Source organism: Mugil cephalus, chromosome 10 (genome assembly GCF_022458985.1).
Source record: "Mugil cephalus isolate CIBA_MC_2020 chromosome 10, CIBA_Mcephalus_1.1, whole genome shotgun sequence".
Lineage (NCBI taxonomy): Eukaryota > Metazoa > Chordata > Actinopteri > Mugiliformes > Mugilidae > Mugil > Mugil cephalus.
In genome coordinates this window covers 11,565,809-11,592,906 of record NC_061779.1, presented here as the reverse complement: position 1 = coordinate 11,592,906, position 27,098 = coordinate 11,565,809, and the positions used below count along the sequence as shown (strand labels likewise).

Sequence of the window (27,098 nt, the reverse complement as noted above, 5' to 3'; positions counted from 1 at the left end):
GGGCCAAAAGACACTGTGTTGAATTCAGGAATCACACACACACACACACACAACACATAAAAACAACACAACAAACACACTAACACACATATACACACACACACAAATGGAGACATTTATTGTGGAAAGCGAGTGGAGAAATTATTGATACTTATATTCCCAACTCTTTTGAAATTAGCGAAATTTATGTTTTTATTGTAAGTCTTTTTAATTTTCTGTCTTTTGTTTCTTTTTCAAGTGTATATTAATTTATTTTTAATAATAAGTGTTTATTTTTTATTAAAATAGTTCAATTTAGTTCTTAAATTGAACAAGAGATTGACAGAGCAATAACTAGATTAGTACTTCTCAACAAACACATATGTCAGGATTTGGAATAGATAAAACACTTATTGTTAAAGAAGAAATGCTGATAAATCTGCATTAAATGAGAGTGAAACTGCATTGTATTAATTATGAATACCAAGAATATGAGAAAATATTTTATGTGTGTAAAAAAATATCTTTATTGAATCCCTGAAAGTGTAGCAACATCCCTGCCCACATCCTGCTTCACTTGAAAGAAAGAAGAAAAGAAAGAAACCGAAAATCCCCAAAATGACCACAGTAAGCAATGTTCGACAGCAAAGATACAACCTGAAAGTGAAATGTGAACAAAAGATAAAACATACTGTCTTTTATGTTTGACAAAACATTTAAAAATATAAAAGCTATTTAGCAATTTGTTTGTCACATTAATTCACGATCAAGTCATTTCATTTAGGATAAATGCTGACAACATACAAAGCTCTGAAAAAAAAGGAAGTGAAAGTAAATGTTGAGGTCAGGCACCCAAATGCCACCATTTAATGGAGTATTTCTCTTTTTGATATTTACAATGTAACGGCTGTTTGTGATGGTAGACTGCAGTTTATTGTGTCATAAAAGCAGAACATTTTGGCACATTTAGTCAACAAATACCAGCAGGGGGCAGTGCTAACATGTACGAAAAGGGCAACTACGAACTCGTTAGAAACTGCTGATATCTTTCTTTTTTCCATCCAATTCACTGTTTTTCTGCATATATCAAACATGGTTATACTATATTATACAGTCATTATGACATATTGCAACGTTGTTTATTGTTTTACGCTTATAGCACGATAGAAATTAGACAAATAAAACATACCATTTTTGTTTAATAACATGCATGCATGTGAGGGCTGGCAGAAAGTAAACTTGTGTTTCAGAAAGAGTATGGTATGGTTTTCATTTGTTGTACAAATATACAAAATTCCAGTTAGATAAATGTTTGATAGTTAGGTACAAAATCATAGCCAGGTTAACCTGTTGTTTGTTCAAGAACATATCAACAACAACTGCAACAATTAAGGTCAAACATGGTATGCCATTTGTAAATCATTTGTAAACAAAATCAGTTCAAAATCAAGTCATTCAGGATAGACACGAGGGCTTGTCACTCACTCAACCACAATCTATTGTAGAAGAGAGACAAGAAATGTGATATCCTGTAATATTTTTGATCACCTATAATTAGGCGGTAGGTAGGCGTTGTTAATTAAAACAAACCCATAATAAGAAGGTCAAGTCCAACACCAGCAGCGTCAAAGTGCTGTGTTATGGTTATGAGGTCATTGCTGTGTTGCGCAGGCGCGATGGGAAAAAGACGTTTCTTCTTCAATCTGTAGCTTCTGCGCCGCTGGTTTGAAAACCAGACGGTAAAAACTCCGGCGTCCACAGACTGGGAAACGTATTACCTGCTTGACACTTACAAACATGTGGAGTATGTACATGCGGTCCCTTTCATATATATGAAGACGGATCCACGCGGTGAGGAGAATTTCAACGCCACTGACCGTGACTTGTGTTGTGGATACGATATTGAGGTAGGTCGCTATCAACCACCCGGCTCCGCTCAGCCGAAGCTAAGTCTGTACTGCTAACAACTCCCAACAAAATTAGACTCACCTGAACGTTAAACTCTATCACAAATAAATTATGTCCAACATTAGATGGTTTGCTACCCTACTATGAATGGTTGGTGTAAACCAGTGATTGATATTATGATTTTAATGACGGCAAGTCAGCTTTAATATTATTAACGCTTGAGATAACGTTAATTTGAATGGGGGCAGCCAGGAGGAGGGTCCAGCTATGTAGGCCGTTAGCAAGACCCGCCTAGGTGGGCAAAGTTAGCCCCATAGCTAATGTTAGCTACCTAGCTAACGTTCGCTACCTAGCCGCCTAGCTACCTACCGCCTAGCCATAGCTGCCTAGCCACATAGCCAATTTTAGCTACCTAGCCGCCCACCTAGTTAGGAACGTGGCTAATGTTGGCTAGGTAGCTCGCTGGTTAGCTAACGGTAGCTATGTGGCTAACCAGCTAGCTACCGTTAGCTCTACGTCCCTGGTAGATCTCCAACCGGCGTTGCACCGGACGAACGTATCCGATGTGATGCTAATCTTTCGGGGATGGAAACAAGACCTGGATGGGGTAAAGGCTTTGGACTGTGCCATTGTAACTGTGCGTTCCAAGTGACATACTTTGAAAATGTAAGCTGAATCACAGCATGGGTGATACATTTTAAAAGATGTGACGCGGAAATTAGTCATCGTTGGTTATCGTTCAAGGATTAGCCGACGACAGCTAACCAGCTAGCTTTGCTCTAACAAAGAGCCACCGATCCCCCTTGTTTTGTGAGGTTGTGGTCGATGTTGCCACTTCAGATGGCCATGTTGTCACTCATAAGACGATGGAAAAATTAGTAAGCTATAAATGGTGTTATCCTTTTTTTGTTTGTTTGTTTTTAGTTCATTCGCACTGCCGTTTTGTTTTATTTGTCAGGATGTCGCAGCTAACATTATCCGGTTTGGATGTGACATTATGGTTGCCTTGGCTGGTAATGGCTGTAACCATGACAGGCTACAGATGAATAAGTAACAAGATTGTCACAGCTATTTTACTTAATTGAAGCACTATAACAGAGGTCGGGATGCAGAATTATGACTTATTACTGGGCAAAAAACAAGTTAAATGTGTATAGCTTTGTGCAGCTTTAATGATTGAAATTTAATTCAGTAATTCATGTAATTCACATATTGATATTATATTCAACCTGTGAATGACAGCATATGTGTTTGCTTGTTTAAGCTGGAGACTAGGAAAGTGATAAATGTTAGACATTAAATTCTCAGTCAGTTATTCTGAAAGGCTGTATTTGAGTTTTGTGCCACATCACACAGTTTAACATGCTGTTGTTATTGCAATATGTTTAATTGCTTCTAAATAAATCAGTGAATAGTACATTGACTGGCCAGTGTTGAAAATACTACTTGAAGTCAAACACATGGCCTTCATGACATTTTCTTGGCCAAGGTGGTCTTAAGAGAAAGGGGGGAATGTTAAGGACAGGCACAATGAAATTTTAACCTATAAATGACGGTGATTTAATGCACTCCACTGGAAATGCACATTACAGTCAACAGTCTGAATCGTTAGTTCATAATGTTTCTGGCTATGCACTTTATGTATACTGTAAATTCTACTTGCACAGACTTAGGCTGCTCCTTCACAAAACTTGTTGACACTTGACATAGTATTGGTTACTTTTTGAAACATGTCAGACGGTGTTTGTTTTCTATTTTCTCTTGCAGTGAAACTGGACCAGAGCAAATTCAGACTGCCTGCCCATCCCACCTTTGCCTGCACTAGGAAGTTTAGTGCCTGTGCGTGTTTGTTCCTCACCAGTGATTCCTTATGCTTGAAAGAAGCTGTATCCCGTGTCCTACAGGATGGATGGTGTGGACTTAAAGAGACTTGTGTATCAACATCAGCACTCTGTGTTCTGCTGCGGTGTTCAATCTTTTTCCATTTACAAGAGAACACCTCCGATCTTACACCTCCAATCCCGGCACTGTATATATATAAAGACTGTCTTTGAGCAATAACAAAGCACCACTGGAGGTGGAAGTTGTGAGTCTTTCTGTCTCTCGTTCTCTTAGTTTTAAAGCACAGACAGAAACTGTATTTATAAGCCCATATAGCAGAAATGGAAGTATCCTTATTTTAATTTTTCAATTATTGTACCCCCTTGCTCTCAGTGTGGGTGGTGGGATGTCGGAAAAGCCAGACGACAAAATGGTTAAGTTCCTAGCTCCCCCTCAGAAAAGTGGAAATGGCCCCAGTTCGGGTTCAGATTCGATGGTTGGTGAATGCCGCCCTACGGAAGTGAGACGGCGACATCACACCATGGAGCGTGATCGCTGTAACCAGGAACATCGTTTTCTGCGTCGAAGTGTCATCAGTGATTCCAATGCTACAGCACTTGCCCTTCCCTTACCCAGCAAGATCCCCATACCTGCCCCTCAACGTGTTCAGCCACGAGAGGCTGTCCCCCAGAAGCAAAAGGCTGCCGTTACAAACTTGCCAAAGCCTGAACCAAGTTTAGTTAAAAATGAGGAGACTGCTGATAGTGAAACATGTGAAGGAAAAGCTGTTGAACTGGCAAAGGAGGATATAGTGCCTTCAGAGCAGGAGCCTGCTGTTGTACAAGATATCTATGATGGAGAGGTGGTGGCAGCCCGCTCCACACCATCTTTAGGAACAGAACTGCCGAGCCAAACAGAACCTGAAACTACCGCTGAGGTGAAGGAACCGCAAGAAGGAGAGGTGGAGGAGGAAGACAAGGAGTCCAATAAGTCCCGACTAGAGGCAGAGCAAAGACAAGCTGAGAAACAAGTGCAAGATGACATCGAAGAGGCAGAAATCAAAGCTGTGGGAACATCACCTGATGGACGTTTCCTGAAGTTTGACATTGAAATCGGACGTGGCTCCTTCAAGACCGTCTACAAGGGCCTGGACACTGAGACAACAGTGGAGGTGGCCTGGTGTGAGCTGCAGGTATGAAAATGTGCAACCATTGTTCTTATTACGTTGTTTCATTTATGTCAGCATTGTGCCAGCCTCAGTGCTTTACTGTCCATTTATTCCTGTATTAAACCAAATACTCTCCTTTCATACTGATACCTGAGCCATAGCCCTGTCATTTCCTCAGACAGGCTTGTCCAGCATTTCCTCTTTGATTGTTTCATACTGCATCTGTCATCAGACAATAGCAACAAAAAAATTCTCATTTCCCTGTTTGGCTTTTGTGTGCTGTCCATTCTGGTCAGTAAGGGTTGGCATGACGAAGCCAGTGTGTCAGACAAAAAAAATGTCTACTTGACTCTAAGATATTGGCATTGTACCAACAGCTGTCAATGTGTGTTTATGAGCACGTTTATCATTTTATGACTAACACTTTAGACACAATGGAAATTACCAGGGGCAAGATCTGAGGTGAGGTGAGACTTTTACACTGCAGTTAAAATATATCACTTCCTGCCAGTTTCCACACTGCCAGAGGACATGGTATATACCACTGGAAACTTATTTTTTAGGAGTGCTGAAGTGAAACAAATTTTTGTCAGCAAAAGAAAAGATTAATGATTAACCACTCTTTTAAATAATTACAGATACTCTCAATAGAATCATTAGACCGAGGGGCTACTGTGGCGATGATTGAGCTCCACTTTCTTAAAACACATTTTTAGCAGTCATGACCTAGTTTTATTTTTGTGAAGCTTTCTTTGAACATCAGTGATTTTCTTAAAAATACTAATCTTGTAATTCTGCTGGATCCCAATGACCCACAGCAAAGTTTGACCTCGTTCGCCACATGAATGTTTGCTCTTGCAGTCACGCTTTCACCTCGTCATGGGAGCAATAGGCCTCGCACTGCAACAGATACAGCCACGGCTACACAGGCACGCTGGTTTCAGAACAATGTGAAGATTACAGACACATGCCCCTCCCCCTCATGCAGACCAGATCACACGCATGCTCAGTGCGTCACTGCTCCGAATGCTTGTGTGAATGTAAAATGGGTCACATTCCTCACAGACGAATCTCCTGTGTGAAGCACAGCAAGCTGACCTGCCAAGACCTGCTTCAGAATATGGGTCCACCTCCCAGCCTTTTAACTCCCTTATATATATTCATACATTCATTCTCCTCTGAACTGTTTTTCTTTATTTCATATAATCTTGAGAGTTATCATACATTTATGTTTTGATGGTTTAAACTACAGTGTTATCTCTATGTTTCGTTTGACCTCAAGATAATTACTTACTTACACACCTGATAGTAATTATTTGCCAACTACTGACGAAAGCGTCAGGCTTTTGGCAATTAAATATCTTTTAATATGTCACTATTATTGCTCATTGTACTTTTGTTGCCATGAGTACTAATACAAAATGAAACACTGCGATATCTAATGTACGTGTGAGGCGGCTCCTTGATGTTATTGATCAGTTTGTTTTGAGCCGGCAACTGCTGATAAGTGAACATGATGACGAATGCTTCTGATTTTTTGACGTTCAGTTTAAAAAGGCAGGAGAAAACTTATTTGAGAATGAATGCATTCAATGTTATGATAATGAGTTTTATGCTCACATACCCTAAGCACAGGATCTTTTTTTCTGAGTTCGGTACAGAAGCGCGATTTATGATTTATATAAATTGATCAAGCTGTATGTCAGGCACATGGTCGGTTGTTAACGTGTGCCCAGACACTGTCGTTATTCTTCCTTCCTCTGTCAGTTTTCGAGTTTCAGGGTTAGAAACGGTTTAGCTACACATGAAATCCCCTGTCACATGTCTCAGGCCTTAAAGGCAGTCCTGTGATCATCCAAGTGTTAATTCCCCATACATTCTGAAGGCGCATTTTGTCAAACGGCATCTGAAAAATATCATTTTCTTCTAGTTTACATATGTTCATACTTACATATGAACTTCTTAGTGTATTTCAATTGCTTTTTGTACCTTTCACCTTAAGTTATGTGGAAAATGCAGTTTGTGCTGTTTTGAAAGAAGTAGTGGCTCATGTAGTCAATTTACTTCTTGTTTTGTTTCCTGTTGATGATGGAATCAGTGATGCACAAATTAATCAGGCTTGCCACTTGTACACTGGGAATTTGGTATCAGCTGGAAGTAATGGCAAAGCTTGCCTGTTTGCTTCTAAAACAGGTCTGGCAGGTTTTCCACTATAAGATCCCTTAATCTTACTTAAATGTCTAAAATGCTGCCAAACCAATAGCCCTGCCTCACAAGAATTGTTCCACTTAGGAAAACCATAAAAATATTGTGAAATTTTCTAATGTGGGTCAAAATTGGAAAGGTTGATCCAAAGGTATTCAGATTGTTTTTCCTGTGGCCATTTCAGGAAATTAGTTCTACTTATTTAGGGGACTAAAAGCATAAGCATAAGGAAGAGATTTTTTTCTGGGCCTGAACGTATGAACATATGAACTTCCTTCAAGTTATTTAGCAAGTTTGCCTAACAAGCTTGTGTCCTGCGTTTATATAAAATGGACTAGGCTCATTCGGCCTGAGAGGCCATCTGTCCACAATCGTCTAAGAATTTCAAGGCGTTCCCCCCTTTTCACCCACCCATGAACCCACACATTTCTTTCACGTCTCACATTGCACGCATGTCTGAACAATAAGTAGGTCAGCACAGAGAGGAAGTCGATGGGAGAAAAAAAAGGAATACATTTAGGAACCTCCCTTTCTTGCTCACTCATCCATTTTCAAACATGTCATCCTTCCACTCGCCACCCCACCTCCTTCCTCAACAGCGCTTTCCGAAGCCAAACTTTGAAAGATGAGGAAGAGAACCCTAGACATCCTCTACATAGCTATCTCGGACTGTCCTGTCCAGCTGGCCATTGGCATCCAGTGGGAGTGACTCACTATACCCAACCATAGATTGGTGTAACATAGTGACACATCTGTGATTACGCTTAATGACCGGCAATAAGATCTCACGTTTCAGTTGTTTATTTGTTACTAGATTGTTAGGTGTGACATATCTGGAAAGAATCATATATAAAGTTAAATATTATACATTATAAAATTCCTCAAAAAACTGAGGTAAAGTTACAGATGACATTCAGCTATGTGCTATCTAAGATTTGATGGATGAAGCTGTTAGACCAGTTAAACAAAAAGCACATAGCTCTAGAAGAAGGGCAGAAAGTTGAACTGATAAGATTAACTGCATAATGCTGGTTCCCTTCTGACTGTAAGAGTGTGGAATGCTCTGACCTTTGAGACTTCAACGACTTCAGTGACTCACTCAGATTTTGACTATTGTACTTTCTGACATGTTGAATATTCCTTAACATAAGTTCACATTCACAGATGTGGAAGTGACCACAGTTGTTTCATATATTACAAGCTTTGTCTACAGGATTGTCCAAACTAGATAAAATTGTATACGTAAGTCAGTTGAACCATATTGGTCAGGAAACACTGTACTTCTAGTGTCCCCAAATCAACATAGCTTTTGGATTAATATACCTTTTCCAGATGAAAACTGTGTAGTCACCTTTCTTGTTGGAATAAAAAAAAAGTGTTTTTAAACTTCAGATTTACACAAATTGGCAAAATCTCACAGGCAAAGCATTAAGTCACAGAGCAAAACCTTTTCTTGTTTAGTTTGTTGTTTTTGGAATTCAGTATTCATTATGTTCCTTCTTTTTAGAGTATTTCATGTGAATACTTCTGGTTCTGTTCAGTCCCTTCATAAACATAAAAATAATCTTACTTGTAGCTATGACATGGCCTCGATCTGTCATCTAGTCTTTTCCTGACAGTTTGATTGTCGGTCTCTGTGATCTTTGATCTCATTCCCATGTGTCACAGTGTCATGGGAGCAACAAACATTTATGTCCAGATTGATGTACTGGGCTAAAACCGAGTAACATTTAGGATGAATGTTTTTAGAACGTTGTGTCTTTGGTTTTAGCCGTTACCCAAATCTTAACCAGTGTAAGCAGGAGGACTCCATTTAGTCCTCAGTGTCAACCTCAGAGAGGACCTGACAGAGCCAGCCCTTAGCGTGATCAGTCTATTTTTAGGATTGTTGGGTTATTTATGATTCCCCTTTGCCTAGAAGCAGTCTTTTTACACTCAACTTTGGTCATACTGACATTCGATATGATTCAGATTGTCTGAACACACCTCAAGCTGCATAGTTGCTCAGGTACGTAGGCAATTATGCTTTGTCACTGTTTTGTGATAACGTCACATGTCACATCGTGTGAATTCTTCTTCAAAATCACCCAGCCCTTTTCATGTTCAGTGCCATAAACTCTGCTGCACTCTTCAGATTTCAAAATGTGAAATGTTGGACCATAGCCAGAGCTAGGTAGCAATTTCTTAGAGTCTTAGTCCCAGTGAGTTTATTCTGTTCATTCACGGTTTTGTTTTTACGTGTATAAATTGTGGGGATCAGATTGTCTTCTGCCACACTCGTTTGGGATATCAACTGACTTGTATCAATCACTTTGATCTGATCAGTTTGTATTGAGTAACTGTTGTTTTAACTGGGATGACAAACTACCCAATCCTGTGAAGAGGCGTGCCACTGAAGCATTGGATCATGACTTCATATACACTATGCGTAATGTCTGACTGTAGAGATCAGCACTGTGTTGACTAACAGGATTTGGAATAGATTGTTTGGATGTGGAAACACCTAAAATACTTTGAAAGAATTTATATTGATTTTTTTTCCCCAATAGGTTTCTATTGAAAATTAGTCTTTGTGCCTCAATGAGATTTACCTGTATAAGTAAAGGTTTAACAATGACAACAACAATAATAGAAATAATAATAATAATAACAATAACAATAACAGTCTAAATTAGGGCAAAGCCTAGGTGGAGCTGGGGTGAGGTAAGATGATCCCAGTAATGGCCTCCTAGGCAAGAAAACATTATTAAACATTAAGCCTTCATTAGACAGGCGATGGTGGTAATCCACAGTAAAGAAACTAAAAGTCGTACTAAAACCATGGTCGTCAAGGTAGTGAACTAAATGTTAAACCATCCAAGATGTCCCCTCAGTTACTTTCTGATAGTATATAAAGGCTCAAACAGATGAATATCCTTTCCCTTACTGGGAAAAGGGTTTTAAACTAGTCTGGACTTTAAAGGGAATTTTAAATCAGTTGAACTTGACATCATTCATTCAGTGGAAATACTGCCGTTGGTTTTTAGCTTGAAGCGAGGAGCGGCCATCTGACACAGTGTTGCCTTGTAGTTCTAAAGCTGGGAGTGCTGCTGTGGATAACTCTTTTGACATGGTGTCCAGAAGAAGAAATCAATGCCCCACGTGATAAATACTTTGGAAAGTGAGTCACTTGGTCCAAGTACTCTCCCATTTTCCTGCCATTGACTCCTCTCACCTTGTGTATCTCTTGCTACTAGTCATTGGTATTAAGAGGTTTCAACTTTAGTTCTGGCCCCAGACATTTGGCCTCAAACGTCCAAGATAACAAAGTTTCCTAACGCTAACACTCACAACCTCAAAAGCTCATTCTCCCTTCACAAATGGTCTGAATTTTCTGAATAGCCTGGCCCGGTGCCAGGTTTCTGTGGGTTTCAAGGGAGGTCTTTGACTGCGGTGCTTCACTGGGCTGGTATGGAGCTGATGCCTCATAGTCATGCTGTAAATGTAGGTCATGCTAGAAATTGCTCAGGAAACTCGAGAAGGGTGGTTATGCATGTTCCAGAATTTTTTTGTCCATATGCAGGACCTACAAAAGGCCTTTATGCCAATCCTTAAATGCGCAGTAGTCTGTTTATGGCATGTTTAATTCCACTGGGCAGGCAGTCCTGTCTTTACATACATATCACTGTGATTAATTGACAACCTCGCAGCTGCCAGACATTTTTCAACTCTGTCTAGAACTGGAGAACGCAGCATTGGCTTAAGTGCGCTATAGGTCAATATGAGTATTCATTGTTGTCTGTGATTATTGATGTTATGAGCAACTATACAGTGTTTATTCTGATGACTATCAATTTACATGCATGGTTGTGAAAATTTTTTTCTAACATTAACAAATGGGTTTGTACGACTGAAGACTTGTGAAGAGCGGTCAGATTTGTGGTTTGATTATTATGTTCGATATAGTCATCTTCTGTAATTGTTAGTCAGCTGTTGGTCTTTTCTCTTTTTGGTTACTTTGGAATCAAGGGCTGAGCTTAACACATTCATTTTGGTTTACAGTCATCTGCCAGAGGAAATAGAGCCACATTCCTACATCCCCAACTGTATGTAGAAAGAAATTGTTTCAGGAAGAACTCTGTTATAATAACGTTTAACTTCAGAACTAACCTTCGATAGAGGAGAACCTTGCCATCAGTGTTGATCATCTTCTCCATGCCATATTGTCACCAATTACCTTTCCAGTACTCTGAAATATTGTATATACATGACATGTATTTAAATTGTGCAAAATTTTTGTTCCCTGTAGGATCGTAAGTTAACAAAGACAGAACGGCAGCGTTTTAAGGAGGAAGCTGGGATGTTAAAAGGACTGCAGCATCCCAACATTGTTCGCTTCTACGACTCCTGGGAGGGACCCTGCAAAGGCAGGAAGTGTATTGTATTGGTGACGGAACTCATGACTTCTGGCACGCTCAAAACGTGAGTCTCAAACCGAGCTAAATGAATGTATCGATGTAGCGCTCATATACAATATACCACAAGGACTGTGCTTTTTAATAAGATCGTCCTATATTATAAATGTCTGTAGTTTTCTTATGTTTTGAAAAGTGAAGATTTGTTTGTATGAAGTGACGATGTACTTTCCTCAAATTTCTAAAATGTCTTAATGTTGTTGCAATTTAAAATAAAAACATGAAAGTTTTTAAAAACCATGATGTCTTCTCTTGCAGATATCTGAAGAGGTTCAAGGTGATGAAAATTAAAGTGCTGCGGAGCTGGTGTAGACAAATCCTCAAGGGGCTCCACTTCCTCCACACTCGGGCTCCTCCGATAATCCACAGAGACCTTAAATGTGACAACATTTTCATCACAGGCCCGACAGGATCCGTCAAGATTGGAGACCTGGGACTGGCCACGCTTAAGCGTGCATCCTTTGCCAAGAGTGTTATAGGTACGAACCCGAAGTCACTTCTACCTCCTAAAATCCCTGTCCTGCAGTGGACTTTTCTGAGGTTATGGTATCATGCTTGTTTGTAAAATGATGGTGTCTTTAAAGAAGGTATTTTTCTGACTTGTCTTTCTGACGATGTGGTTCAAAAACAGACCACAGCGTTTCAGCTGTCTCTCAAACCACAGCTCAAATGGAGGCCATATACTGTGGTAATCTTAGGCAGATAACCACAACGCTTTCTCTCTTTGCAGTCACACAGTTACTTTTATCAAGTATGGTCCCTGCACAAAGTATTTCTGTTCTATGTTTCTCCAAAAAGAGAGAGTTTTTTTTCAGGCATCTACTGAATGTAAGTAGCGCCTTACATTTCTCCTATTGTTAAATATTAATATCATTATAATAGCTGTCATGCCTTCTTGCAGGCTAACCAGGTCATGTCTAAAGGTATGGCCTTTACTTCTGTCTTAGACTGGTCTTTGTTCTGTGGTTTGGAAATATGTGGTCTGTTTGCCAGTTATACCGATAATGTTTAACATCTCTTTTCTATGGGTTTGCCTCAACAGGTTTTTTTTTTTTTTTTTTCCTAGTGTTTGTCTCTTACTGTCTTTTAAAATATTACAGGACGGCAGAATCTTTTTGTGTCCAGGGAGCTCTCTCCACTTTCTCTCTGTCAGCCTTTACCTTTGTTTTGTTTTTTTTTTGCTTTGTTTTATTTATTTATTTATTTATTTTTTTTTACTTTCACATTCTTGGGTATGTTTTTAAAATGTAGGCTCTAGCCTCAGCTGTGCCCCATTCTGCTGTTTGGAATGAATAGGGTACTGCTGGTCATTGAGTAAGTATGATCTTTTATGGGCCTGGTAAGTCTGACAGTGTGCTGTAATACACATCCATACCAAAAACAATTACATTCAAATAAACCAAAGAGTTTTTCTGTGTAAGACCTGAGATTGAATGTAAAATAATAAATGAATAGGACAAGGCTGATGTGCAGGGACACACTGTAGCTGGAGCACTGTAACTAGCTATGGGATCCGCTTCTCTCAGCCTTGACCGTAACACTTTTTCCTCATTCAGGTGCAGAAGAGATGGTAAGTGACACTTCAAAAGGTGAGTGCCCAAAGAAAGGAAATGCTATTGTGGTTGTAAGGTAAGGTCTTGACAAGTCATTTCCATAGCTAGTCAGAATTTCCTTACGGATCTAATTGGCGTCAAATTTCACTATATTCACTTATTTAGGCTGAAATGTCCCATTTCAGAGCTATTTTGACCATTATAAACAACACTGGCTTAAAAGTGTGTTCTGCATATTAGCTACCTCGGTCACTCTTCCATCCCAAAACTTAAAGGTCTTACACAGACAAACACGTGCTTTCGTCTCTGCAGTCTAACTGAACCCATCCTCTCCCTCCTTTTTTGTTTTCTGTCTCTTTTTTGCTTTCCTTCCCTTTTTCTTTTTTTTTTTCTTTTTTTCTCTCTCTCTTCCAACTTTCACCTCGCAGGGCCTACACCAGGAGCTGTCAGCAGGCTGGTCACTCTTCTCATCCTCCTCTTCCTCAACCCGTCAGGGGTTGGAGGAGCAGAGGGGCAATGGGTTGTGAGAAGCCCACTCAATCAGTAAGGGAGTACGAGAGTTCTGAATAGTTGTTTTGATTTAAGGTACCCCTGAGTTCATGGCGCCTGAGATGTATGAGGAGAAGTACGACGAGTCAGTGGATGTGTATGCCTTTGGAATGTGCATGCTGGAGATGGCCACCTCAGAGTACCCTTACTCAGAGTGCCAGAACGCTGCACAGATCTACCGCAGAGTCACCAGCGTAAGTATTCTTCTCAGCGTCCATGTCACCCCCCCTCTGCCCTGCCTTCACCTTTTCCCATGTGCCAAAGGGGACTAGTGTCCCATTCTGGAATAACTTTATATTCCTGCTGACACCTCTTTACCGTCTAACGCATCTCTGTCCCCTGCTGTTGTATACCTGTGTGTCCCAGATGGTTTCCAGTCGCTCTGAAGCATCAGCAAATCTAGATAACCTGCAACCAGAAAAACATTAACGCCAATTAACCCGCCTTTGCTCAACTTACTTACACACTGTTTTACTATCGCTTTCTGTCTGAATTGTAAGGTGTATGCCTGAACGCCTGTAGGCCTGAAGTGCAAGTGATAAGCTGAACAAGTACAGTCCTGCTGTCTTTTTAACAGCTAATAATTATGGCTTGGTATGATGCCTGAAGGGCAGTAACTGAAAGAAAAAAAAACTCATTTTAGTTTTGTCCAAGCAGTTGAGTCTGGCAAACCTTTTAAATGCATGGTCTCTTATATGATCCCGTCTCATGCTATTAGAAGTCTCACAGGTCACGAGGCCGGACCATTTCCGGCGCGTTATCGACAAAACGTGCCTTTTAATCTACATTCAGTTTATCATTAACTGCAAAATGCAAATAATGAAGTGTTAACCACATTATTGAGCAGGAGATTTTTTTTTGTATGCACTGCACTGTTAACTTCAGTAATCCCTTTATGAGCCAATACTGGCTCATGCTGCAGAGCACAAATATAGATGAGTCAGGGCTGCTGGGGCTGTTGAGCCTACATTTAGGTAGTGTCACATGCTCTGGTTTTACTGTAGTATTCCTGTGGGAGAGCGGCTGTTATTTTCCTTCTACCATTCAGCAGCACTGTTTAGTTCTCAGCCAATCCTCCATTTTCCTGTAGCACCAGGTATTTTCATCACCTCCCATGAGTTGTCCTTCATTGTCTTAGCACTCCTTTGTTTCACTCCACGTTCTGCAAAGTAGCCCCCCCCCCATTCCATCTTTCATAAAATAATTTTTGGTCAGTGCTGCTTCTTTTGGATGTTTGACCTTCACCAAACAAAGTGAAGTACGTGCAGATTTTGATACTAGCAGTCTATATTCAGAGTCTCAGCCCAGCTAAAATCTTAGTTTAAGGATATTACAATTACTTTGGAAACCAACACTCATCCAATAGGCAATTTACGCTAATGTGAGGTGGAGTAATTTCACATCATGCATGACATATAAGCTAATCATCGTCTTTCAGTGATGTCGGAGGCATCTTGTATGCACTAAACATATCACATGTCTTCGCATACATACGTTCTATATTAGACACCAGTGATTATTCCAAGAACATTATCAGTTTCTGATTATAGCTTTAGCAGATGCTAGATTGCAGAACTGAAAATGGGACACATGTTTTAGGTAATATCCACAGTATGAAAAGATCAAATGAGGAGAACTATTCTCATTCTGGGTTCTGTGTTTCCTCTAGGGGGTGAAGCCAGGCAGCTTCGACAAGGTGGCCATTCCTGAAGTGAAGGAGATCATCGAGGGATGTATCCGCCAGAACAAAGATGAGAGGTCTCTAACTAAACAAGAAACGTTTAACAAGTTTAGGGTCGTCTGACTCATGAGGAGAACACGTAGTTTATGTTATGTCTTCATTTGTTCCTTCCTTCTGTCTTTCTCTCTCCGTAGGTACTCAATCAAGGACCTTCTGAACCATGCCTTCTTTCAAGAGGAAACAGGCGTGCGTGTGGAGTTGGCAGAAGAGGACGACGGAGAGATGGAGGCTATTAAGCTGTGGCTGAGGATTGAGGATATAAAAAAACTCAAGGGGAAGTACAAAGACAACGAAGCAATTGAGTTTTCTTTTGACCTCAACAAAGATGTTCCAGAGGATGTGGCTCAGGAAATGGTGAATTTAACTTTTACACCACATTAATGTGGATGAAGAACGGGCCCCATTACCTCAGTCTTGGATTTGTTCATCGTTAATTTTTGTGTCATGTGTTTGTGCTATAGGTTGAGTCGGGGTATGTGTGTGAAGGTGACCACAAGACCATCGCGAAGGCCATAAAGGACAGGGTATCTCTAATCAGTCGCAAGAGGGCACAGCGACAGCAGGTATGTCCATGCTCACTGTGTAAACTGTATGTGATGTCAGTTAAGTTCACTGTTGGTTGGATTAGTATTTCTGTCACAGGATCTATAAGCAGGGTTTCCGTGGAGTCCTATAAAGTCTTAAATTTGATAATCCCAGTTTAAGGTCTTAAATACAAGCTTATTTTGCATTAGAAGTCTTAAATTACATTTAAATCCTACCACTTCATTTGCAGTATGACCCCCTCTGGCCCCGGCCTATTTTTTTTAATTCTGGGTCTCAGATATTCCTTATTTTTCATACTTTGCATAGGTCTTAAATTTAACCCGTAACGGTCTTAAAAAGGTCTTAAATTTCACTTTTTCAAACCTTTAATATTGACAAGTTTTCTCCTAAAGGGATTTTAACATAATTGCTGGTGATTCTCTTAAAGGTCAGAGAAGATCAGGAGAAGAAAAGATTGGAAGAACTGCAGAGCCAGACACTGCCAATACAGCAACAATCAAGCATGGACGTGCCTCAGTCGCCGCAAGTTTCCCAGCCTGCTTCTTACGTCTCCCCGCAACCTAACCAACACAGCACACAGATGTCTGCGCAACCAGCATCACAGCAGAGCATTCAGACATCCAACTACAGCACTCCTCAATCCACCCAGCTGACTGGTGTGGCACAAGTGGTCCATTATGTCCCCCAGTCAACTGGGCAAGTCCCAGTTCAGGGTCAGAGTGTAGCTACCATCCAGCCCGAATCTGAAGAGCCTGAGAGTGACCAACAGCTACAGCACCCTGGAGGTACTGCATCAAAGATGATTTATAGTTCAGTATCTTTACAGTGAACTTCATGACAGCACACTGGTTTTTGCGTTTAGGTTCTTCTCAAAAGTTAATCATAGTGTCTCTTCATACAGCTCGGGACATGGGAGACAGACTTCCCCCTTCTTCCATCCATTCAGAGGTTCAGCAGACGCAGAATGACCAGACACAGCAGCAGTTGTCAGGGGTATGTAAATAATGCCTAATCTTAGGAGTATTGACTATTTCCTGAAAAGAAATATATTTAATACATTCAATTTATAGACTAGGTACTGGTTTATTTATTGTTGTGCATCTTCACCCTTCCTCCTAGTTACCCATTAACTGCAATCCTTAACACTGCTAAACCTACCTTTGGCCTCACAACAACACGCAGCAACGCCCGCACGTGCTTAAACACCCACTCTGCTAGTATGAGTTGCACCCAGTGGCACTAGCTGAATTAGCTGTTTATTCTATCTATAAAAATACAAGTTTGAACTGTTCACTTCTACACATTTAGGTACCACACAGTCCTCTCCGCTCACGGAGTAGTAGTTTGCATTCTTCTTAGTCTGTTTTTGTTTCTCTCTCTTTGCTTCATTAGGTTCAACCCCAGATGCAGCCTGAAGTTAATCCTGTTGCACCCACCAGTCAGTCTGCTCCAGTGGCTCCTGCACAGGTACATTTTATACTGCATGTCATAATGTCTTTGAAGAATGACTTTACGCCAGCTGATAAGCACCGTTTCACTGAACTCCTCTGAGGTCAAATACGTTGCGCCCAAGGGAATATTGCTACATATGTATGTCAGGGTCAACTGAACACACAAATCTGTATTAAACTACTCAAAGTCAGCAAAAACATGATTTCCAGATGGCGTTAAGTTAATCTTTAAAGTCTGTGCTGGGTTCCAGTGACTGAGAAGCTCATACTCCAGAGTTTGCGAGTCTTTTCTTTTTCCCTAGGTTTCTTTTCTTTCCCTCTTCAGGTTTCCTACTCTTACCCTGTGTTATGTTTTGTTTCTTATAGTACGGACTTTACTACCAACCATCGCTACCCCCTCAGGTAGATAAAATGTCCCATTTTCCTGCTACAACGTTTAAATACACCCACTGTCTTTCAGATAATATGTTCTAGGAAACAAAACAAACGTTCTGTCAGTTCTGATCTGTATAGCAGGCTCTGGTAAGTCTCAATTAAATAGTAGTGGGTGTATGCAAGAAAGAACTTACAAGTGCAGTGTGGATTGACATGTAACTTACATGCCTCTAAAATGCGCTTTAGACCTGATATCTGTCAACTAGATAAACACAGATACTTGCAGCTTTGTCTTCCAACAGGTAATTACACTTGGTTTTTGACATGGAGCCAAAGTAAATCTCAGTGTAGATAGAGAGAAACTGGATTTTCTAGGAATAACCTACATATCAGTGTGAATGTCATGGTGTCGGCTTATCTCAACTGTTGTGTTTTTTTTGCCCTCTGTTTGTTGTAGATTCCCTCCCAGCAAGTGATGATTCCCCCGTCGTCTCAGTCGTCCGTCCCCCAGCAGCACCCAGACAGCCTCGGTTCCCTACCACAAACACACACTGGAGTCCAGCAGCTACAGGTGACCCACATTTCACCCCTGGTCACACTTAACACGCACATTTCTTTTATCTTGCACCTGTTTAAACTCATTCATTTTCCTGGCCCCAGCATGTTACATTATAAATGTCATGCTGTTTTTTTTATTTTAGTGTTTGTCTTTTCTTTCTTTTCTCTGAGCAAACCTTCACTGTCCCCCTTTTTTCCTCCCACTGTTCCCCTTCTGCATGCTGCTTGTTTCCTGCATGACTCTTAAGTCTTGGGCCACTGATCCAAGTACGCCTATCCTGTCTCCTCCACTCAACGCAGAGCACCTATACTTCCTCTATCAGGCTTCATGCCTCTCTATTCTGCAGGTACTCTACTAGAGCACAGAATAAACTTGTGTGGTTAGGAGTATGTATTAGAACATCTTTAGCATAATTTACCGTAGGCAGTAACCCTGCATGATCCATACCAGCACAAACTGAATTATCTAGCATAGATTACATTTGGATTCCAAGACTGCAATGTAAAGAATTCTTACGAGCTAAAAGGTTTTAGTCATTTTAAAAATAGAAACACGGCTTGTGTGCATTTACCCACACAAAGACATTTTATTGCAATGTTGTAACTCCCCTCAGGGCCAGAGCTTGATAGAACAGAGCCTAATAAAACATAACTAATCTCTGCATAAGCACAGCAGACGCAGACAACCATATGATGAAAGAACTCAAATAAAACTCCACAGCACAGCAGCATTTACACTCTGACTCAGAGGTGACCCACAGTATTTCTCTTTCACCAGGTTAAACAGCTCCATCTGGTGGTTGATGTGTTCATTTTTTTTTTTTTCCCTCAAACGACCAAATAATAATTAAATGAATGGAAACGACGTCTGCAGTGGCAGCTTACTGAAATAATCCTTTAAATTTTTTTAATTTAGAGAACTGCTGTGGAGATGAAATGTTTGATTTCTGGATGATTTGTGTTTCAGGCGCCTGTGAGTGTCCCTCAGTCAACACAAGCAGAGCAGCCACCGGGGTCCACGGCTCTCATGCCACCATCTGGAGAAAAGTAAGATGGAAGCAAAAAAAAAAAAGAAGTCTGGTTTAATTGGTATGACATAAGTGGCACAACCTAATTTATGGAGTTTTATCTCTTTCAGCTGCCTTTCAGATGCGGCGTCGGGTCTTAGTGACGGTAACGATGGGAGTTCTACGTCATCGGGACGCCACGAGGGCCGCTCGCTGAAGCGACACCAACGCCGATCTGTACGCAGCCGCTCTCGCCACGAGAAGTCTGCGAAGGCCAAGCTCAACGTTCTCAGTGTACGTATTTGAGATCAGTGAGATTGTTCATACTTTCCTTGAAGCTCTTTGTCACTGGACATTTCTAACATAAATAAATCTTTTGCAGATCTCTAATGTGGGAGACAGAGTGGCTGAGTGCCAGCTAGAGACACACAACAGAAAGATGGTGACTTTCAAGTTTGACCTCGATGGAGATAACCCAGAGGAGATCGCACAGATCATGGTAGGAGTGGTCCTTTTGTTTTCTTACTAAACATCGAGAAAATGCGTATCTGTCTCCTCATAGTTTCTGTTGGTGTTTGTACTTCCGCATGGTTAACATTAAGAGTTAGTAAGAAGTGGGTAGAAGTCCAGTGAACAAAAACCAAGAGCACAAGGAACAGAAACTGAACCTCTTTTCTTTCCGTTCCAGGTTGCAAGTGAGTTCATCTTGGAAAATGAACGAGAGTCATTTATTGAGCAGGTCCGTGAAGTCATAGAAATGGCTGATGAGAAAGGAGAGGGCATGAACGAAGGCTTTCCCCAGGTACTCCTTCATTACACGTCCTCCTGTTAGCCACATCTCATTTATTTCATCCTTACCTGTCCTGAATCTCAAGGCACTGTGTCTCTTTGCAGATGAGTGATCTCCAGCAACAGCCCGAGCTGTCTGTCCCTATGCTGCCAGGTTAACAATCTTCAGACAAACATACTTTACAATGCTTAATGTTATTTATATTTATATATATATATATTTATATCACATTTGGCCTCTCTTTTTCCTCAGGTATCGCCCCCAGCATCTCAGCTCAGGTGGTTCATTCGGCAGGACGTAGGTTCATAGTCAGCCCAGTGCCAGAGTCTCGTCTTAGAGAACAGTTCTTTGGAGCTCCTTCTGCTAATACCTCCTTTAGTGATGAACCTGGTGAGAGAAATGTTTGTTTTGTACATTTTCCACATTTTCATCCCAACTGATGTTCATATAATTAACTTTCTGTTTTTTTTTTTTTTGTTTCATTTCTAGCTCCCTTAACAGGATTGGGCCTTTCTCTGTCTGCGCCATCTGGGACTCTGCAGCAGGCATTTGGTGCCATGAAGCAGGCTCGTATGGAGAGATGTAACACCGTCGACCCCCCAGCTTCTGAGCAAGAACCAGGTGCCGCCCTCTCCACTGAGGCCGCCTCAAAGTCCAAGAGCCTCCTGACTCTTCCAGAAGCAGTAGCTCCCACCGCTACTACATCTCTCACGCCTACTGCAACGTCCTCACCGCCCCACTCTGCTGAGAGAGCGTCCTCTCCACCCGTATCTATTCAGTCCCAAAATGTCCCCAGTGATTCCAGTCCACCGCACCAGTCTACCCATGAAAGCATCCCACCGTCATCTTCCAACATTTCCCCTCCTTCAACTCAGACCTCCGTCCCTGCAGCACCCGGGTCTGGGCTCAGCAGTGCTCCTGTCTCTTCTGTTACTGGCGGTACATCCAGTAGCGCTGCAACTGGCCCCTCATCTGAACAGCAGCAGCCGTTTAACAGCGGCACCAACTCTTCTCATCCCATGAATTCATCCATCCATGCGCAACAGCACCCGGCCTCACAGCCTGGTCCAATCCCTGCTCAGTGTTCCACCTCGGTACCCGGTCAGAGCCAAGTCCAGCCACAGTCTGGGGAGTCAGAGGGGGCTGAGGTCCAGACTAAGGCGGCTGGCAGAGACGACATTCAAGCCCTAGATAAGAAACTACGGTCCCTCTTCAAAGACCAGAGCTCTGCCTCCTCAGCCTCACTAGATCCCAGTCAGAACACAGGGACCTCCTCTCCTCCCGCGGGGACGACTTCTCCTCCACCTGGACTTGCAGTTGTTCCCCCATCGAACCTTCCACAACCTGGGCTGGTCTCCACCACCACTCCAGGACAGGGTGTGACATCAGGACATGCCCACACACCTCCCACCAAGTCCAGGGCAAATGTAAGTGAATCATACAACATCCATAAATAAATCCAGCTTGCTGTTTATTGCGATGATGATAATCATTTTAGACATTGCTCTTTTCTTATATTTATATATTATATATTTTTTTTAGAGTTTTCCAACTGATTCTAACCAAGCTGCTACAACCCCCTCTGACTCTGTGCCCCCATTTCCTGGACCAAATCAGGTAAATTGTACATGCCTCAAGCCCAATTACTTCTGTAGGTTTATATTGGCTGCTTATGTCATATCACATCATATAATATTATATATGTTTCCGTGACTCCATAGTCGCAGCAACCTTTGGGTAATCTGGACACTCAGTTGAGAAGAGCTCTGAGTCCAGAAACTGTACAAGGAAGTAACAGAGGCCAGGCCCCAGCAGACGGTTTCACTCGAGGACGTTTCCAAGTAAGTTGTAGACGCAGCTTAAAATGTATCCAGTGGTTAATCTGTCCTTAAACCTCTTTAACGTCTGACTCAGTTCATTAAAACGATCTCCTTCCTCCCTCCCAGGTCTCTGTCGCAACCGACGGAGCAACCACCAGTCTTCAAGATACGCCCATCGTTGTTCCTTCTTCTTCCCTTACGCCGTCTTCTACTTCCTCCTCCTCTTCTTCCTCTTCCTCCTCCTCCTCATCCTCCTCCTCCTCCTCCCCTTCAAGTCCAGAAAATACCCTCCACCGATCGTCCACTTTGTCCAAAGGAACGTGTGAATCTGACAACAGGAATGGAGCCTCACCTCCTTCTGCTGATCCTACCTGTCAGCTTACCACTATTGGACGATTCCAGGTGTCAACAAATAGCAGTGTCGTATCTGAGCCGCCTGGCTCTAAAGTGGGACGATTTTCAGTCACAGGTGCGTCTCAGACTGGCAGCAAATTAACAAAATCTTAGTAATAGAAGCTACATATATTAAACAAATGTAAAACCAGCCTCTCGCCAACATTACGCAGGACGTTGCCTGAATTACAACCAGAATTAGTACTTGAATTATCATAACCAGTTAATTCACTGCTAACACTGCAGCGGCGCTGATAAGTGGGGATGCTTTAAGGAGGATAATGCACTCTGAGGTGTCTTTATAGAAAGTCATGGACTCTGTGGAAGCGTTTACAGGCTGCAATGAGAGCAATGATCTTTATAATCCATTATGTTTAATCACACCAGAAGATCATTTTTGGATTCGGTCCTAAGATTGTGTTAAGTGCTCTGGAAGAAGACAGATGTATAATATCCATGTTAAATCTTGCTCTAATGCTTTATTCTGGGTTTATTTTCCTGCAGTGACCCCAGCTTCAGAACCGAGCTCCAGTCCATCGCAGGCCAGCAGCGTGCAGAACGGACCGTCATCCTCAACTTCCGACCCTCATAACGCACACAACCTTTACAGCAGCGACAACGACGATGACTCGGAAACTGAGGACGAAGCCTTGCAGAAAGAAATAAGCCGCCTGAGGGAAAAGTATGTCGCATACCACAGCACTCTTCAACACTAGCCTTATTTACCCCACAAATATTCCTCCGCAGCTCAAAACATCTGACCCTGCTCGTCTTTTTTCACAGACACATGATGGAGACTCAGGCCCTGCAGACTCGTCAGAAGGAGGAGATTGAGGCTCTGTTCACCCGGATGGGAAAACCTCCTCCTCCGTCTGTCTACTCGCCTGCGGCGGCCATGGCCGGAGGTCGACGAAGGCTCAAGAGCAAAAACCACAAGTCGTCTCGCAGCGGCGGACAGCCCAGCCCCGTACACTCGGGTAAGGACAGCGATGGTTCTCATGGCATCTTATATGTCCTTGCCCATTATCTGATTATTACTCCATTGTGTAATCTGACGATGATTTCATTCGCCAGCCTCACCTCATCTGAGTCATGGTTCAGAGTCGCCTCCACAGCAAGTTTCACCCGCAACTTCGGAGGCTTCAGAAACGTCAGCGGAGACGTGTCAAGCAGTCTGCAGCTCGCCCAAGCAGAAGCTCACATCCTCTCCCTCCATGCCGGCCCTCAGCACTTACGCTGCAGGTTTGTGCAAGTGCATCTTTTTCAGACTGCTCGGATTGATTTCTGAAAACCTCGCTCACGTCTCACCCGCCTTGTTTATTTACAGCAGCCAGCGGGAGCAGCTCCACGAACGGTTCGGGCCCGTTCCCAAACCACTCGATGTCCTTGTCCCAGACCACCGGACCCACTCCTCCTGCGTCTCAGAAGGGCAAGGGCACCTTCACTGACGATCTGCACCAACTGGTGGATAACTGGGCCAGAGATGCCATCAACCTCTCCCAGTGCAAGAGAGGTCCTAAATCTGGGGCGCAGTCAGCCCTGGGACACGATGTAGGCATTCAGTATTCTTGGAGTGAAAAAATTAATCTTGCCGTTGGAGATTTTTATGGTTTTATTTAAATATTTACGTGTTATTTTTCTCCATCTTCACAGGTCATCCCTCCAGCCAACATGGGTCGTAAATTCTCAGCTCCTGCGTTCCTCTGTCCGCTTCCCACGCCCGCCAACGCCACCCCCACCGCCACTCACCTCCCGAACACAGCCAACCCTTCTGTCCCTCTGGGGCCTCGTAAAGGCTCCTTGGGCCCAGTGGCCCCAGGATTCGGATACTCCTCAGCCCCTTACAGTTCCTCCCAGTGGGCAGGACCCACGGGCACATGCCAAGTCAACATGCTCAACCCGGCACAGTTCCAACCGCCCACGACGGCCTCGGCGTCCATGCACCAAGGCTACCACATGGGAACTACGTCGGCCCCCCAGAAATCGGCCGCCTCTGGCGGGTCCAACCTGAGGCCCACGTAGCCCGATCCGTTCAGGCTGAGGAGGAGGAGCGCACAGGGCAGAGAGGTCAGACAGTCGTTGATCGAGATCCACAGCCTCTCTTCGCAGTTTGCTGGTTAACTGGCTTGGTATTGTGCTGTTTTATTTCACCTTTTAATATTATGTGTTATTCCTGTAACAGAGTTTGACCTATGTGGATTGAGTCCTCTCAGGCAGAGCTGAGTCTGTCTGGCAATTTGGAGGGAGAGTGCAATACACATCCACAGCACAAAAGTCTCACATTTAGCCCTGCCATTAGCTGTGGAAAAAAAACGAGCTGTGACGAGTCAGTTGGTTGCGTCTGGTGATGTATCGACCCAAAGGCTTAACCAACAGCTGCCAAAGATGTCTTTTAAGAGGAGACGTTGCAATACCGTCATTCCTTTGAAGGGGAGGAGGTGGGGAGGGACAGGTCTGGACTTGAGGCTAAGCCGGGACTTAAGAGAGTTAAACTAAGACGCCACAAATATAACAAGTGCACACCTGTCTAAACGTTAACCTGGTTGAGGGACTTGGTAGGTTAAACTGTCTTAGCGGGCGAGGGGAGATTGTCAGTGTACAGGAAGTGGGACATGCGAGCGGGACAGTTTGTCCCAGGTGGAGACATGAAGTGGCGGGTAGACGTAGGAAGAAGAAGGACTTGGTAAGTTAGGCTGGATAATGGATAGCGTTGCCGTATAAATACATCCCAGTGGCTATTAAGTTAAACGCAATAATGGCAAAAGTAGATACCGTCTCTTGTAACTGTGGCCTTAATCCCCAAACACGTTTAAACATTGTCTTTGTACATAGAAATGTCTTCTCTGGGTTATGATTCTACATTTAACATATTTATGTCCCTGTGAGAGTCTGGTGTCATTGTGATTTGAGTTGTCTCTGATTCAGATTCATTCCTCACAAAACGTTGTAAGCCGAGTGGATTTGCCACATGAAGAATTGTCCTGGTGTTGACCACCGATTGGAACTAAAGAGGTGACGCTGCTGTAGATCATAAGCTCTGTGTTTTGCAGAGCTTTTAGTTTCTTTGTCTTTTTCGTTGTTTTTTTCTCCCGAATGGACGCAGGACGACTTGGTGTTTAGTTATGAGACATTGGGAATGATCATAATCTGCTCATCACAAACATGCTAAATTAAAGTATTTGAGGAAGGTCTCTGACTCTGAGAGGTGTGTCCCCGCTTCTCCCAGATGTTTACACTGGTGGTGCACAGTACGCAGACGAACAGCAAACTCACATCACAAAAATATTTCTACCCGTTACCTTTAGCTGCGACCTCTCAAATCACAAGTGTCTGGGGTTCTCTCTTTCTGTGGTCTGTTTTTGTATGCATATATTTAATAAAACAAACAACAATGTTCTTTATGGACCTGTATTCAGCCATCAGATTTTGATGTTGTTTCACTGTAATTATTATTAAAGGTTGTTAAACAACATGTAGTTAAAGGAATATAAAAAGTGCAATTGCAGGGTTGTTGTTATTGGTATCCTTCTCACTGTGCAGGAGTAAATCCTGCAGTTTATTAAGCTCTTCTATCTATAACTGCCCTGCCCCCCCCCCCCCTTTTTCTATTTTATTGTGTATATATGTTCATGTGAGGTAAATGCTTTCACGTAATGCTCGGTCACTAGAGTATGCTTGTGGTGACCCACTCTAAATGCACACGCACTCTAACCTGCAAACATGAGGAACACTTTAGTGCCTTGCATCCTCACTAATGACAAGTTCCACATTCATCTAGTCCTGTAGCCGTGACTGTACTGCAGTAAACCCGATAACAAGATCCAATGTAAACAAGCAACCCGGCACGACCAGTTCAGAGCATGCGACGCTGAAAACAGAGGCCACACGTAGGACTGCAGAACGGGGAAAGCACACCGGGGGGAAAGTGGAAGCCGTTTCTTTTCTCTCTACAGTTACGTTGTGTAATCAGCTGTGTGTTTATACTTGGCTCACGTGGAACGCGGATCCGTGTTTGTTTTCCTTTCTCCTGCGGATTTATCATTAAACAGTTTCACGGAAACCACTCGTTTTCGGGCGGCGAGTGAGCTGTGCAAAGGTTTATAAGTTGTCATGCTGACTCAGCTTTCGTCTCGCCACCTCACGCGAGTGCCATGCCGCCGTCGTCGTGACTCTTTTTCGCCTGCTCGTAGATTGAACGAAATAGTTTAACTTCTCTAGAGAAAAAAAATAAGTTACTGCAATGCAGAATATGCAATGTTTAAAGTTTTATAGGGACCGAGGGGGAAATTGGAAACATTTGCATGCTGATGAGGGTTGTTATCAACTTCAATGTTTTTTGATATTGAAATATCAGTTTTTTTCTTTTTAAGTATCTTTTTTTTCTTTGCCTTCTTGAGAGTGTCACTAGTCTGTTTTATTGCCATTCATCAATATCTCCGGCACAACCTCAGTATCAAGACATACGTATGAGTTCTGCATGCTGGCTTACCTGGTGTTCAATATAACAAGTGACGACTCACTACTCACGACTGGCTACTGTACAGCACAAGCTCCCAACAAAGCTTACGTTCCGTGTGCTAGTCGGCTGTTATTATCAGTAATTATCTCAGACGTCTTCTTTACTGCTGGAGGCTACTGACACACACACACACACACACACACAGTTGTTCTCTTTCTTCTGATCCCTCCTTCCTGACTTCCTGTGATTCAGTGTCTGTTTTGTGTATGTTTTTCACATTGTACAAAATGTAAAAGCAAATAAAAATAATATCGATTAAAA

General features: G+C 42.4%; 1 protein-coding gene across 6 annotated transcripts; it reads left to right on the top strand.

Moving 5' to 3' along the window:
- The first annotated feature begins 1,653 nt into the window (after positions 1-1,653).
- LOC125014474 (serine/threonine-protein kinase WNK1-like) lies at positions 1,654-27,098 on the top strand. Of its 6 annotated transcripts, none has more exons than XM_047595555.1 (28): positions 1,654-1,886; positions 3,655-4,900; positions 11,370-11,542; positions 11,794-12,014; positions 13,674-13,831; positions 15,307-15,395; positions 15,513-15,732; positions 15,840-15,941; positions 16,352-16,709; positions 16,826-16,917; positions 17,317-17,391; positions 17,742-17,777; positions 18,208-18,321; positions 19,276-19,355; positions 19,447-19,609; positions 19,698-19,814; positions 20,004-20,117; positions 20,210-20,258; positions 20,358-20,495; positions 20,595-21,532; positions 21,648-21,722; positions 21,827-21,946; positions 22,052-22,394; positions 22,823-23,000; positions 23,102-23,295; positions 23,393-23,560; positions 23,649-23,869; positions 23,972-27,098. In XM_047595555.1, exons 2-28 carry the CDS (start codon positions 4,115-4,117, stop codon positions 24,338-24,340), a joined length of 5,691 nt encoding a protein of 1,896 aa, XP_047451511.1. In that variant the 5' UTR covers positions 1,654-1,886; positions 3,655-4,114; the 3' UTR covers positions 24,341-27,098. The 6 variants fall into 6 exon arrangements, with proteins under 6 accessions (XP_047451511.1, XP_047451507.1, XP_047451512.1 ...); XM_047595551.1 differs by having other exon boundaries at positions 1,655-1,886; positions 23,646-23,869; XM_047595553.1 differs by lacking the exon at positions 1,654-1,886 and adding an exon at positions 2,344-2,494 and having other exon boundaries at positions 23,646-23,869.